The 16,657-nt window shown below is 37.8% G+C and overlaps 1 protein-coding gene across 1 annotated transcript; it reads right to left on the bottom strand.

The window, feature by feature from the left end:
• Window positions 1-1,803: 1,803 nt before the first annotated feature.
• LOC5574132 (protein OPI10 homolog) lies at window positions 1,804-15,502 on the bottom strand. The gene is made up of 4 exons (XM_001661151.2): window positions 15,250-15,502; window positions 15,057-15,186; window positions 2,349-2,581; window positions 1,804-2,286 (listed from the first exon to the last, which is right to left on the bottom strand). Exons 1-4 carry the CDS (start codon window positions 15,286-15,288, stop codon window positions 2,089-2,091), a joined length of 600 nt encoding a protein of 199 aa, XP_001661201.1. The 5' UTR covers window positions 15,289-15,502; the 3' UTR covers window positions 1,804-2,088.
• Window positions 15,503-16,657: the final 1,155 nt, after the last annotated feature.

Genomic DNA, 16,657 nt, shown 5'->3' with positions numbered 1-16,657 from the left:
TTATTTCGGTGGTCCCAAAGAGCTAAAGTGCTCATTCAGCTATAATTGAACTGAAAGAGTCACAGGTATTCTAAATCATGAAGATGCTCAATCGTCGCATGCCTAGTTTTGGTGCTAAAATTTAGTGGTCTCATATTACGGGTTTCCCGATTGTCATTCCGGTGTTCCAAAAGGACCAGAATAACCATCCATTCATCCCTTTGGCAAAATACCTCCAAACATAAAAAATCGTAAAGACTGGGACACAATTCATTTGGTTTTGGGGTTCAAATCCGAGTAATTTCATCGAATTGTCCAGAAGGTTGCCTTCCGGGATTCCAGGAACCTGTTCCGCATGGACCATACTGGACCGAATTTTCCAGGGGATGTGCGCCGGTGATTGGTTTCTTGTTAGAGATATATTTTATGCCAAAATATCCATCAACTGAATAGTACCAATGTGAATTACATATACAAAACTACGATGGAAACTCACTTTTCGGATGTTTCGGGTTTCCGGAACCGGGTATGAATAACTAAGTGACTTGTGAATCTCTATTCACAGTCCTCGTGAATACCTATTCAACAATATGAGGACGGTTCAGATTAGTTGTTAGTTACGAAACTACAGTTTGTCAAAGTAAGGGTCTCTAAAGGGACTTTTTTTTTCAGATGTAACAGGTTCCCGGTGGCCACAATGAGCAAATCCAGATCTCCGAGAGGGTTTATGAAACTAGATATGTGTGCCTTTCATTTGAGCCCCACAGAACTAAGTTTGGTAAACACACTGATTTTTTGCGAACTATTTGAATTTTCGGGTCAAAAATGATCCATAGTCACATTTGTAACTTTTTGTTAAGGACTAAGGAATGTTAAATAATTCCTAGAACTATTCAATTTGTATTCTTCATCAAACAATGTTATAATATGTTTACCCAAAATTGGCCGCTACAAGCCTTTGAAATATGCTAATACCTTTTCCTCAAATTTCCCGATAAAATTCAACAATTTTTCACGTTTTTCCTAAGTCGTAAGCTTTTCCGAACATTTTATTAACGAATAAGTGTTTCCATGCAATAGAGCATACTCATGGAGAAGCTTGGTTGCTGACTCTATGTTCTGCATATTAAATGGCGTTCTACCCCACTCATTCAATCGTTTTGAATCTCCCACATTTTTTAACAAAATTTTCGACACGATTTAAAACCGCAGAAAGCCGCAAACTCTGGAAATGTTTTTATTATGATAGCTAGAAAATATTGTATAGCTTTTGTTAGCACTTCGAAAGGCCTTAAAATATGGATCTTACTACGAGAAAACGACACAAATCTTTAACACTTCAGTCGTCGCGCTGTTGTATTTTGTACAACACTGGTTAAAAAACCTCGCTTTTCGATCACAACAGCAGCGTGGTGGTTCTGACGGTGGTCAACCACGCGACGACTGGAAGGTTAAAGTAGCATTTTGGACCATTTCACACTATATGTAGTACGATGGAGACGCATGGCTATTTGTTTTTTTCTTTGCTGTTTTCGTTTGGTGATGACGATGACCTCAGCGAACCCTTGGGAGGAAGCACGGTACTGGTGGCAACTGGTTTAGTTCACTGAGGGCGATGCACCAGAACTAGGCTAAGAACGTAAGAGTTTAATGACGGAAAGGGCGGGGGTCTGAGATTTCTAACTCCCATACAATTTATTTTGAATATTCCTACAAAATATGTTCCCATGGAAGGAAAGGGTGTTGAACAACCCCAAAAATTGTGTTACGTAATTTTTGGACTAGGTTCATCTTCAAAGCCGACATACATTCAAAAACGCACTGTTTCATCCAAAATCATTTTATTACAGGTAAAATTAATAACCATCCAGTGCGAGGACCGAATGAAATGCTTGAAAGAAACGAATCATAGAATGAAACAACACATGGTAAATTACGTTAATGAAAAACCGCGCGAACTATTGCTCTATACACTATTTTAGTAGACTTCCTTCGTAGATGAAAAACCCCCTGCATCGCATCGTTTTGGTGTAGGTTAACCTATCCCGCGTGCCTTAATCCCTTAATCGTGCTTCTTCCCGACTAGTGTCATGCATTGCACCGATTAGTTTAGCTTTTCCAGAAGCTAGGATTCTGCTGCAACCGGCGCTGGAAGTTGGTGAACCACGTCTGAACCGTCGACAGCGGAACGAACGCTTCGTTCGGGTTCGGCATCATTTGCGACTGAGTAACGGAAAAACTGCTCACGAAGTTGAAGAAATTTTCCACCATTTTCTGCCCGAACTGATAGTAGGTATCAGTGGTAGTCTGAAAAGAGGGGAAGGGTTTAGTTATAAGGCAAACAATGATTATTTTAAGGAAATCCTTACCGTTGCTGGCGTTTGCTGCATAAGATTTGATTCCGGTTCTATGGACACGCCAATTTGTGCAATGTGCGAAATTGGAAGATTCGCTCCGAAAACGTTCACAGCGGAATTATTGGACATTTCGTCTAGTTTCTTCAACTGAGATATCTTAAATATAGCTGATGGTTTCGAATTGGAGATGTACCCAAGGAATTGCCAAGTCGGGGGCGCGTTTGGATCTGGCCAGCTAAAATAAACTGTTTGATAGAGATTTAGTCAGATGGAAAACTAGTAAGTTATATTATGATTCATGCAGAACTGGTAACGACTGGGTGTCTTATAAATAGGAATAACAAGCGCTTTTATTTTACAATAGTAGCTTCCATAGATGCAGGAGATAAGGGAAATAGCGCATAAATATATAGTACACAATCAATGGGAATATGGTATAAATATTATTTGCACATTTTGCTGGTGGGTGCACATTTTGCACGAGTGGGGTCGAATCCACGACTCCCTATTCGATAGATGGGCGCTTCAACCCAAGGCGGGTTCACTTCACTTCTGGCTACAGAGTACAATGCACTCCTTGCTTCAACCTCAATAACATCTCTCTCGCTTTGATATCTACATGTACACGACGATGTATGTGTTTACATCTCATACATCCGAAGGAAGTTTAGACTGTGAAATCATGACACCATGTGCTTTGGGGTAATAGAGTTCAGTTCGCCTCCAGCTTGAGTCTCTCAAGAATCAAGATGCTCCGCAGCTTGTAGGTTGAAGCGCCCATCTAGCAAATAGGGAGTCGTGGGATCAATCCCCACCGGAGCACGTGGTTTCTTTTCGCAGTTGTATGATCAGAGTATGAATGATATTGTTGTTCACAAAAACCAAGAAAATATTGCAAAAATTATAACAAGTGCAATGCAGTCTGTACATGCAGCTTTTATGGATTTGTTTTTATTGCTGAAACTTTTGTCAATGAAACTAGCCTCCATCATTCATATAACGGGGGATAGGGTGCAGAGCTACTTGGGCACTTCCATGACTCACTTTGGCATGGGGAGTTTTTCTCGGCCAAATTTTCCGAAACTTTGCAGTAATAAACATTCTAATACGACGCATATTGTGGCAAAGTATGAGCTCAGTAGTATAAAAAAAACCCACTGCCGAAGTGAATCGAAAGGGCTAAGAATAGGAGCCGGTTCCCTATTAGAACTAAGTTGGAGGTGATGATTTCACATTTTTTGAAAGAAAACGTCATCTCCAAACACTAGCAATTTTGCGGTGAGACGATGGCGTTTGATCCCGAATAGACGAATATTGTATCTATTACAAATACTTTACGTTACGTATACCGCTGCCCTTCAGTTCAGAAAGGGGTATGGGCGCGTTCTGCCAACTCGGTCGAGGCAGATTTCTTGTGTGAGCAAGTTACAACATGGACGTTCTAAAGTGCCAGAATGAAGTGTAGTGCTTGTGGGGCGGGGAGCACATGAAGATGGGATGGTAGGTCATCACTCCGCGTTCGTGCCTTACTTCTGTTTCTATAAAAAGTTATATACAATAATCGAGCCTTAGCTTAACTATCAGTTTCCATATTGGTGTAGAGTAGGTGATAAACCAGATAGTGATAGATAAAAACAGTGACTATCCACCAACGCAACCGTATAAATGATACGGCAACCAGGAAGAGAACCCCATAAAAGCAACAACCGATCGCAAAGCTTTGAGCGTGATACGAGAAACGGTACACCTTTATATCCCTGAAGAAGGCCAAGTCCAATGGCCGAAACGTTGGATTTAAAAAAAAAACGTAGCGTTTTGATTTATCTGTAAGACTGAAAAGCCGTTAATTTTAGAAGTTATACAACAGTCGTATTCTAATAAATATTAACAAGACGGAGATGAACCAGCCAAGGGCTGAAAATCTCCCTAATAAAGATAAATAATAATAATAAATATTAACTATCTAAGTTACCAGTTGCAAATACAATACTCGTTCTGAGCTAACTAACCTGTTGTCGCGTTAATTTTATCATAATTATCTTTTATCTACATCCGTCGAACCATTCTGAATGGCCGTTGTGAGAATATTACCAAGAACTTCTCACATGCAATAAAGCTGGATTGTCCTACAGTGAAACATTTTTTACGCTCTTTTGGATTAATTTTTTGTTGTTTATCATCAGTTTTGTAGAGATGTCCTGAATGCCGAACATGGCGTATTAATCATTGGCATGGAGTTTCTCGGAAGCTGCATGGGAATTGTTATCGCGGGAATCCAAAGAGCAAAATTTTTTATGAGTTCAATGTAGGACAAAACACAGCAATAAAGCATGTAACAATCACTAACATTTTTTTCTCTCCTTATTCTTGATTTCATATCTAACCCGCCATTACAACGAGGAAAAAATCATCGGAGAGGAAAGACATGGCAGCGTATTGGCCGAGAAAAGATAGGTACTATGGTTTTGTAAATATTCTTATTATTAATTGAAAGGTGAATCAGATTAACTAAATTTTTAACTAATAACAAACTTGTTCCACAGAGCTATTTACAAAACATCACACAAAATCCCTCTCTCATATCCTTAGGCAAAACACTTCACTACCGCTATATGTATGACTGATTCATGTTCTTTTGGCCTTGCATCATTCACACGTGTATTGGAAGTCTAGAGTATTTTTTTTTTTTTTTTTTTTTGTCGGTAGCGATAGGGGTAGTACTGGCACTTTTAATCTGCCCTAAGCTCCTTCCCAGCATTTGCTTTTATAAGCCTCTATTGCGTTCATCACACAGACGTTCCTAAGCAATGTTGCTCAAATGGTCACTGTGTACGCTAGCAGCAATCAGCCCTTGCCGTAGTTTTGCAGTCTAGTAGTTCAGACTACTATCAAACTATGATAAGGCCTGAAATGCTACTAGAGTGGTTAAAGTGAAGAACGAAATAGTTTTATTGAAAGGTCCTCATTCCCCATTTCATTTCATCACTCACTATCGTCACTTTTATTATCGACACTATCACGTATATCACCGATTATCACTCATCAACTTTCGTAATACACTTCAGATATATTTTCTATTATATCACTTTTCACATCACACCATTTTTATATAAATCTGTTAGCATTACCATCTGTTAGCATTACTAAGTAGTTTAAAAATATTCAATTTAAATGTATCATTGTTTTTGTTGCTGTAGAGTCATTACTATTCAAACTACGATTTAGCACTATGATCAAGAAAGTTACATTAAAAAAAAATCAATTCGATCCATTCTTCTGCACTCGCTGTCATTATGTATTAATACTTTTATCATGCACGTTTGAAGAACTAGGCAATTAAGTTTATATTCAGAAAAATGATTGCACATTGTATTATGGCCATTATTAAATTAGTAGAGTTCACATCATTATTATTATATTTTTAACAAAACTATCAGAATCACTTCACCTTTATTTTCAAATTTTCATCACTATAGATTTAATTATAAAATCACTATTAGCACCTTCACAATCACTAAATTTAATAACGACGAGTGTAACGCATAGTTCCACCAAACACCCATTCTTATGTTGCATTATAAAACGATTGATCACACGTTGGCTTCGAAACTTAACCACCATTGCTGATTAGTACAAAGGATGCTACAGCTCGTGTAAACGAATTGAAACATAAAACAACCAGCACTGGTTTATAAGTAACTAATGAGCCCTGGCGGTCCCTCCGTTCAGAGAGGACCTGATAATATGCCGAAACATATTAACAGATCCTCCGCCTGAATGCAGCCGTTTTATGATAAATCATGAACCGTTGGAGGTGTGCCAAAGTATTGGGAAGGTGATATGTTTCACAGACGGGTATTATTATGGTGCACCTTCTACTTTGGCACCGTCAAACCCTGTGATCGTGGCCAGGGTGTATTGGAAGTCTAGAGTAGAAGCAAAACTTGAAGAACCTTCTAGTCAAACATGTTGCGTTGCCTACTTCCCAAACTCCAAAACCCTCGGGTGTATTATGGACGGTGTGAGTTTTCAAACTTATGCTGGAGACTTGGCACCTGATCCCCTTGTACATCAATAAAATAAAATACTATAAATACTTTACGTATACCACGGATATCCGTCCAACATCAATTCTATCAACGTGATTTGTCATGTTTGATTAATGACCTAATATTATTTTTCTTTAATAACAGTTGAATAGCATTTTAATAGGAAGACATATCACAAAATTGCTAAAAATCATGTATTTTTCATTAAAATATTATTTATTATTTATTTATCTTTATTAGAGAGATTTTCAGCCAGAGGCTGGTTCATCTCTGACATTTAAATATTCCTTTTTTTATAAATATTAAAACACAATCCAATTATGTTGAATACACAAATCAGAAATTAACTAGTCCAATATTGTTTTACAGTAAATTTCCCTACTAAAATCATTCATTATTTTAGTAGCACAAATTTTGTAAACTTTTTTTTTTGTAAAGTATGATGAATGATGAATAGCAACCCTGCTTTTTACTGATAGAAATGATAATAATATCAACCAAGGAACTGTCAAGACTGTTTGTAGTTCTACCATAAGCATCGAAAGTTACGAAATGTTTAGAGTTATTTATTTAGCTTACAATTTTGCGTAAATGGTCACATAATTTTGAAAAGAGCTTTTTGCAATTCGATTGCATATCGGCTTACTTTTTATCAAAGAAATGACCTACATAACAGCCTTCTTTTCCTATCAATACAAACAGTGCTGAAAAGTGTTACTATTCAGCACTAATAACAGTATCGAAAAGTAGCACTTTTCAGTACTGTTTTGGAAGTTACCGAATCGGCGTCGGTTCACTTCTATATGTCATTTATTGAAATGCTGTGATTTTCTTAAACCAGTTTCTGATTCTAAGATCCGAATCCGATTTAATTCGGTTCGCCAAATGAATGTAGAATCAGAACTTAAGTTGATTCTTCATCCATTTGACGAACCGAATTAAATCGGATTCGGATCCTAGAATCAGAAGCTGGTTGACCCATGGATTCTGAGTCTTGCGGAAGTAGAGGATTTATGGGTTCACTATATAAAAGGACGGGACGTTATGGGACGGTTCTTGTAATCTTGGCAATTCAGCATATACAATATGGTTGAAAATTCTAAGCGGGGCGTCCTTACCTGGTCTGTCTTTGAAAGTAGAATCAGCAATGAAAGTGTGAAAATTTATGACAGTCATTCCACAGCCTACCTGATTGAGAAATACTGAGTTGCTACAACGCATGGATGGCCATGTGGATTTTCATGAAATATCCCTAAAATTCCAACTCTACCGGCATTTTTCGTTATTGCAAAAAATGTTGTATGCAACTCGTTGCAAAACTCGATTTTTTTCAGCACTCGTCGTATTTATCCAACTCGGCGAGCCTCGTTGGATAAATGTACGACTCGTGCTGAAAAAATCATCATTTTGCAACTTGTTGCATAAATAACTATTTTGACACATATATCCATTATATCAAAAATACTAATTTTAAATGAAATACAGAGTAAGGGGGAGACTCGATATTCCGTATCTCGATATCGAGTTAGAGAACCATTGTAAAAGTTGGTTTTCATGGCTAACTCGATGGTCCCTTGGATCGCGATTGCACTGGTTTTGTGTTCTATAACTCGATACCTCCCTAACTCGATGGTCCCTTCACTATCGAGTTATGGAGAGTTGACTGTAGTTTTTCACTCATTAAATTATATTCGTGACTCTCAACCTCAACCATAACTAGTTATAAGATTTTTCTACTTCATTTATAATTTCATGCAGGGCTTGGAATGGTGATAGTAGTAGGCTTGAATTTCGCGAAATCACGTAACTCTTCTCACTACTGACCAATGCACGAGTTCATTATTTGACGTTTGAGCGGTGCCAAACAGTGTTGATAGACTCACACTCAAATCTCAATCAATACACTATCCCGTAAGAGCAAACTCATTAGAGATCTGCTTTGCAAATCTCACGCTTGAGGTGTTGATGCAAAATCACTCAATCAACCCAAACCGTCAAAAACGATTCAGTCACAAAACCCGTCAAAAACTCGTGTTGGATTACTACACTTCTACCAGACTAACAAGAAAATATTGCCGTATGCGCGTAAACTGTGGAAATACGAGACAATGAGTCAAACAGGTGAGTCAACTCTTCCATGATTTGTTGACTGCTAAGATGCGTGATGGACCAATGCACGTGTTCACTATTTGACGTTTTAGCGGTGCCGTGTTATTTATGTGACCATGGAAACCAGTGAATTCGGCTCCGCTCAAACGTCCAATTAGTGAACTCGTGCATCGGTCCATTGACAACGTACGCATGAAAAACCTCAAGCGTGAGCTATGAGAAATGGACCTTTGCACGGGTTCACTATTTGACGTTTGAGCAGTGCCGTATTATTTATGTGGCCATGGCAATGAATGAATATGGCACCGCTCAAACGTCAAATTAGTGAACCCGTACATCGATCCATTGAGTTTTTCGCAGTACTGGTGCCAAATTCATTCGTTTCCATGGTCTCAACAATAAAACAGCACCGCTCAAACGTGAGCTCATGCATCGGTCCATTTATGTGACTATGTGAATTTAGCACCGCTCAAACGTCAAATCCATGAACTCGTGCATGGTCCGTAGACCTTGCATGAGTTCACTAATTTGGGGTTTGAGTGGTGCCATGGTCACAGAAATAACACGGCTCCGCTCAAACGTCAACGAGTGAACTCGTGCATTAATCCATGGACCAGTGCACTAGTTAATAGTTTCCCAAACTGTGGGTCGCGACACCCAGGGGGGTTGTGAGCCAATGGCAGGGGGTCGCGAAAAATATACTAGTTTTATATATTTTGTAAGTTTTATGAAGGGTATCGCATGGCATTTTTTTTATTTTAGAAAAGAGAGCAGAAGTTTTTAGCTGCTTGTTCTCCATCATCTTTTTGTTGTTTATTAAAGTCATCATTTTGGTTCTTAATATTTCTTTTTCTTAAAAATTCATTTACCTTACTACCATATACATAGGTATCTGGGGCCCAGATAGCCGTAGCGGTAAACGCGCAGCTATTCAGCAAGACCAAGCTGAGGGTCGTGGGTTCGAATCCCACCGGTCGAGGATCTTTTCGGGTTGGAAATTTTCTCGACTTCCCAGGGCATAGAGTATCTTCGTACCTGCCACACGATATACACATGCAAAAATGGTCATTGACATAGTAAGCTCTCAGTTAATAACTGTGGAAGTGCTCATAAGAACACTAAGCTGAGAAGCAGGCTCTGTCCCAGTGGGGACGTAACGCCAGAAAGAAGAAGAATAAACATAGGTACCATCTCCATTTGGGTAGTATTTTTTTATTCGTTTTCTCGTTGATGAAATGTCTTTTGGAAAATTGCGAGACCAGCTATGATAGTATGATCTCTTCATAAATATTGATATTTTTCGAGAACATTCATTCAAAATCATTTTTTTACCGCCCTAGATCCTTGGCCATATTATTATGTAGTAATATTTTTTTTTTTTTTTTGTCGGTAGCGATAGGGGTAGTACTGGCACTTTTAATCTGCCCTAAGCTCCTTCCCAGCATTTGCTTTTATAAGCCTCTATTGCGTTCATCACACAGACGTTCCTAAGCAATGTTGCTCAAATGGTCACTGTGTACGCTAGCAGCAATCAGCCCTTGCCGTAGTTTTGCAGTCTAGTAGTTCAAAATACTATCAAACTATGATAAGGCCTGAAATGCTACTAGAGTGGTTAAAATGAAGAACGAAATAGTTTTATTAAAAGGTCCTCATTCCCCATTTCATTTCATCACTCACTATCGTCACTTTTATTTTCGACACTATCACGTATATCACCGATTACCACTCATCAACTTTCGTAATACACTTCAGATATACTTTCTATTATATCACTTTTCACATCACACCATTTTCATATAAATCTGTTAGCATTACCATCTGTTATCATTACTAAGTAATTTAAAAATATTCAATTTAAATGTATCATTATTTTTGTTGCTGTAGAGTCATTTCTATTCAAACTACGATTCAGCACTATGATCAAGAAAGTTACATTAAAAAAAATCAATTCGATCCATTCTTCTGCACTCGCTGTCATTATGTATTAATACTTTTATCATGTACGTTTGAAGAACTAGGCAATTAAGTTTATATTCAGAAAAATGATTGCACAATGTATTATGGCCATTATTGAATTAGCAGAGTTCACATCATTATTATTATATTTTTAACAAAACTATCAGAATCACTTCACCTTAATTTTCAAATTTTCATCACTATAGATTTAATTATAAAATCACTATTAGCACCTTCACAATCACTAAATTTAATAACGACGAGTGTAACGCATAGTTCCACCAAACACCCATTCTTATGTTGCATTATAAAACGATTGATCACACGTTGGCTTCGAAACTTAACCACCATTGCTGATTAGTACAAAGGATGCTACAGCTCGTGTAAACGAATTGAAACATCAAACAACCAGCACTGGTTTATAAGTAACTAATGAGCCCTGGCGTTCCCTCCGTTCGAAGAGGACCTGATAATATGCCGAAACATATTATCAGATCCTCCGCCTGAATGCAGCCGTTTCATGATAAATCATGAACCGTTGGAGGTGTGCCAAAGTATTGGGAAGGTGATATGTTTCACAGACGGGTATTATTATGGTGCACCTTCTACTTTGGCACCGTCAAACCCTGTGATCGTGGCCAGGGATATTATTATGTAGTAATATTTTATTTTTATTTTGTAATGGTATTCGTGTCTGTTTAGACGTATTGAATTACAACCTGCACTAGAGACAAATAGATTAAGGTGAACATTTAACCATGATATTATATTTTTATGAGGCTGATTTTCAAAGTACTGGACAGAATAAAGTACGCATTGGCCGATTTTCCATACAAAATGATCAAATTTAAAGATCTGGATCTCGGCTTCTAATGGCCCAATTGAACTGAAATTTTCACCACATCTCGAAAATTCCACTCCACTGAAAAATCACAATATTTGAAGCACCAGGTTTTGAATTATTGAAATATTATGAAAACAATAAATCATACTAAAGAATTTACAAACTTGTATTTCTTATCAAATTTCACAATTTTACCGAAAAGCGTATTTGAATTTAACGCTCGTTCGATTTTGGCAACAAGCCAAAAATTTTCAAGTTGCCAAAATCGAATGGTTATTTATTACAACTTTTACCACCATAATAATAACCACGTATTAAATTTACGTATTTTAAACATGGTAAGCCTTGAAAAGGCCCACAAAAACATTGATATCAACAGGTTTGGCGACTGATCCATGATCCATTTTTTGTATATGCATTTCCGTGTTGCCAAAATCAACCTTACCTAAATCGAATGGGCACTATTGTTTTAAATGAAAATTTGATAAATTTTGTCAAAATTTAAGATTTGCGATAACTCAAAAGCTTTGAATTTTCAGCTAAGCAAATTTGAAGTAACTTTCAAGCTGCGGTGAAAATCCCTGCTCAAATGTACCTCTAGAAGCCGAGATACAAGACTTTCAACTTGATCATTTATTTATATGGAAAACCACCACTGCACACTTTTTTCTATCCAGTACTGTGTGTTACTTATGATCGTTTCTGTTTTAGTGCTATTGATATACAAATATATAAAAAAGGCTTTAGGACATTTCGTCGAATGACATTTGGTCGAAAGTACATTTGGTCGAAAGGACTTCGGTCGAATGGACATTTGGTCGACTGACGTTAAGTTGACCGGAAATTTGGTTGAAAGCTTATTTTAAAATGGTTTATTGAAAGATAATTTGATAAAAGTGATTGTTATCTAAGTTTTGCAAAATTGGTAGGATTACGTACTCTTTTGAAAAATCTAAATCATTTACTGTTGATAAATAAAAAAATACTTCTTTTTATTTGTAATTTGAAGTTATGCGGGTACGATTTCGATGATTATTCAAATGAACTTTTAAGAAGTAGTTTTTTGTAGATTGAGTAAAATATTTGACTCTAGTGAATTTATTATTCTTTAAAAATATCATCATTCTTTGAATACTGCTTTACAAGTTATTTTATTACTTAACGATGTGAACATAATGTTTTATTATTTATTATTCTTTTGAAATGTCATCGTTCTTCATTATGACCTGCTGATTTTCATCTGATGGAAGTATTCGGAGAATGCTTGGGAACATTCTTTGAATTTCGGGTCTTGCAGTTTACGGACGTAGGTAAGATTTTTGAATGCGGAAATCAGAATTAAAACGGCTTTTTTTTGCTTGAAAGAAAATCTTTATGGCGATGTGAATTTTAAGTGTCGGTTACTCTACTTATGGCCAATTGGCCTATTGTAAATTCCAGCTTAATAACATTCTTTAAGCAAATATATGGCTTTGCTAACAGTGTTGATGACCTCGGGTGAGTTTGCAGTAGAAACTCTGAATTATTGAAACTGAAAGTTGTGCTAATTCTATGTATCGGGTAAGGTAAGACGAGTTGACTGAGGCGACAAAAGTTGGCTTGCTTTCATTTAAGATCAGCTTATCTCGAATCGCAGAACATGCCTGATCGAAAAAGCAGCATGAAACGTCAAAAACGCTAGAGGTTAATCAATATGCTGGGAAAATTTGGCTAATCACATATACATAGATTGTTGGTAAAATGGCTGATACTTTTTCAATTATTCAATCACTCAGCTGTTTGAAGTTTCGGGTCGAAAACGACCCTAAGTTACAATTTGTAATTGTTTTATGGAAGCTCTCCTAAGGTTAAACAAATCCCTGTAGATATTTTCTTGCATGAATCTTTTTACTAATTCCTTGTCTAATCAATGGAGGAATCTTGGAGGAATTGCTAAGATATTACTGGAGCCCTATCAGAAGCTGTCTAATATGTTTCAAAAGGCGAACATACATCTTTTCTGGAGGAATCTCTGACAAAAGCCCTTGTGAGGAAATCGCTGTAGAGATTATCTTGCAGAATTTTCGGGTAAAATCTCTGAAGGAATCCACGAAATTATTCTTGGAGAAATCCCTGGGCCGTCCCTTAATACCGTTAATACCGGAGAGAGTCATCAAGTGACAAATACTTTCGATCAACTTACTGAAATCTGTGAGATTGTTCTAGAAAATTCTAAAAAAATATCAAGTTGTTTTGTCACATTGGTAATTGTAATCGCATAACAGTCACATTGAGATTCTACATGATACTCATAATGCAGTAGCAACTAAATTTCTATAAGAATTATTTTCTGACTATTCACCCAATACAACTAATGCTCGATAACTGGGTGCTATTTAACTGGGCTGCTTTTTAACTGGGTGCTCGCTAACTGGGCTGTAGCCCAGTTAAAAAACAGTTAAACGTCAAAAACTTTCACCATCCCGTAACTGACGAGGGGCGTGCATATGCAAAATAAGGTTTCGGCATTATTTTTTTAATTGTAATTCTTTTCGGTGTTTTAGGAAGCGAGTCACCGAGGAAGATCCTACGCCATATTTTCTGGCGAGCGACTCGTGCGATCCACCTCCTCTTTCGAATTGGCGATAATTTTAACTTTTTCCACCAACGTAAGGGTTTTTTGTTTCCGTTTGCGGTTGGTGCCCGGTGGGATGTCCATTGCAGGAACGAAAACTGTTTAATTCACCTCAAAATTTACAAGACGGTACGATTAAAACGCGAATTCAATGACGGAATGACACGAACACGACGCGATTCCAAAACCGAATGACGCCAACCAAAACTTTGCATCTAAGTCCCCCTCGATTTTTATTTGAATGTGTGTGTGCGTTGGAATGGCAGTCCAGTTATCGAGCACTGCTCGCTAACTGGAAGGTTCTCTCAGCCCAGTTATCGAGCATAAGCTGTATGCGATATGAGTTGTACAAAACATCAGCCTCAAATAAGCACTTTTAAATTCTTATGATTATTTTAAATTTTATTTCCCTCCCATACTGCAATAAAATGCAAACTTGGTATCTCATTTACTCAATGCCTACTTTTGTCGAATGTTACAAATATGCAGTTATGGGCAGTGTACTCAACATGAGTACGAAAAGCCACTAGTAACAAATTGATAATCAGCATAGAATTTTAAGTAATATATATCACAGTCGACTCTCCCTTACTCGATATTCCGTATCTTGATATCGAGTTAGAGAACCGTACTAAAAGTTGGTTTTAATGGCTAACCGGATGATCCTTTGGAACTGGTTTTGAACCTCCTTAACTCGATGGTCCCTTCAATATCGAGTTATGGAAAGTTTACTGTACAACCTCTTGTTTTATTGAATTTTCAAATAAATATCTTTATATACAATTATCTCTCTGATTTGGAGCAGAATTCCTTAACTTCCCTGGTTGTAGAGTCCACGCTCCAGAGCCTAAATATAAGGAAAAAAATTAAAATAAAGTCTTTGTCCATTTTGGGTAAAATAGAGACTTTAGGAGACCATCCATCAAACATAAATAGAAACTTTTCAGAAACTTGCATTAAAATAGTGACTGAGTCTCCAGAAAAGACTTGTTACCAGCCCTGTAAGAGGGTAGATCGGGAAACAACGTTTATAAAACTATTCCATTGGAAGTCATAACGTGTTTCAGACAATTCTTTTAGACACCCGACAAGGACAGAACACTACCAGATCACCGCAGAGGTATTCCAACCATCCTCAGTCCACTTACCAGCCCCAGCCATCCCTTCGGCAAACGGAGTCGTCCCGGTTAGGAACACAACGACGTGATTCACATTATCGGCCTCCGGTATGTTTATCAGATATTGTACTTCCGATATTTGCTGGAAGTCGGTTTGAACCTAAAATTAGAGCACAACAGTAATTCTACAAGTAGCGCCCGAGAAACAGCTGCGTTTGTTTACCAGCCTTCCGGAACAAATCACTCCCAACGCGTTTAACATGCTGACGGCTAACCTTTAACAATTGTACTCCCTTTAATTGAAAGCTTGTATTTGCTCGATGTAGTTCAGCTTAATTGCGTATTTGTCATTGAAAGCGAGATGAAAGCAAGCGTATTTCAGCGAAGAATATTATTCACAGATTCAGCGATAAATATTTTGTTCACCGAGAACAATGTACACAAAACAACGAGATCGGCGCCGAGCTTGACGTCACGTTTGACATTTACGCTCGAGGTTAGCCCTTTTGTTGTTTGCGCACATAGAGATTAGGGGTGTCGCAAAATAATCGATTATATAAAAACTCGATTATTCATCATTTGACGTTTGGCTTTGGTCCGTTCAATGTAAAATGACCCAATCCAAACATAAAATTCACTGGGCTCTACCAGAGAGCGGCACATAAACACACGTAAAAAGCTGCATAAGCCATTTTACGAGACTTTCAAATGACGTTTTAAATAGGTATAATTTATTCTTCCTTGCCTGTCCGTTTGGATTAATTCACCCCAAATAACCACAAGCATTAAGGTATTACCACAGACAAACAGACGTAACACTGACGAAATTTCCATCGACCACTCATTTAACAATCATTTCAAATTCGCTATGTTACAAATCTCACACCCAGAGGCGCGTGCATCGTTTTTCTTCGCGTTTGACGTTTCACACTACCGCCATCTGCCGGTCTTGTTGCACGAAACACCTTTTCGTGTAACATGCTCACCAGATGATGATGGTGTAAACTGGGCGATAAAATTTGAAGAAATTTGTTCTAACTGTTACGTCTGTTTGTCTGTGGTATTACCGTATTTTAACTTTAATTCAATGAGTGCATAATGCATCATTGCTTTTATTCTGCGATATGCGTGCAATGATACTTCAATTCCATTATATGAATGCAATGTAGTATTGCTTTATTGAAGCAATGAAATGTGCATTATGTTGGGCAGAGGTGGACACACCACAACGCAGAACAGGGTTACCGAAGCGGAACACGGAACCAGGATTTGGGTAGGAAAGAACACAACTACAAATCAACTACTGTACGCAACAGAACTTTAATAAACACACTTCTGAACGGATCGAACATCACATTACGGATGAATGGTAAAACTTTCCATTCTCCCTTTCATCCTTCTATTTGGCGCGCTCGCCGCCTGCCCTACTGGCGCATGCGTCATTCGTCCTACTCTACACATCAGTGTTGCCGCTTTGCTTACGAGGCACAATCATTGCATACTCCAATACTCCTCCTCAATGTTGTCCTCGTGCTCGTCCGTATCCTCTCTGCCTTCCATGCCGTGTTGATCTACTTCTGCTTCAAGCATCAACCACGTAATCAACCAACCGGCTGGGTCGTACTCCTCGA

Source organism: Aedes aegypti, chromosome 3, assembly GCF_002204515.2.
Source record: "Aedes aegypti strain LVP_AGWG chromosome 3, AaegL5.0 Primary Assembly, whole genome shotgun sequence".
Lineage (NCBI taxonomy): Eukaryota > Metazoa > Arthropoda > Insecta > Diptera > Culicidae > Aedes > Aedes aegypti.
This window is presented reverse-complemented; position numbering and strand designations above follow the sequence as displayed.

Coding starts and splice junctions, on each gene's coding strand:
- LOC5574132 (XM_001661151.2), bottom strand. CDS start 15,288: ATGTTAAACGCGTTGGGAGTGATTTGTTCCGGAAGGCTG. Junction 15,187..15,249: donor TGATTTGTTCCGGAAGGCTG/GTAAACAAACGC, acceptor CTCTAATTTTAG/GTTCAAACCGACTTCCAGCA. Junction 2,582..15,056: donor CGAAGGGATGGCTGGGGCTG/GTAAGTGGACTG, acceptor TCTATCAAACAG/TTTATTTTAGCTGGCCAGAT.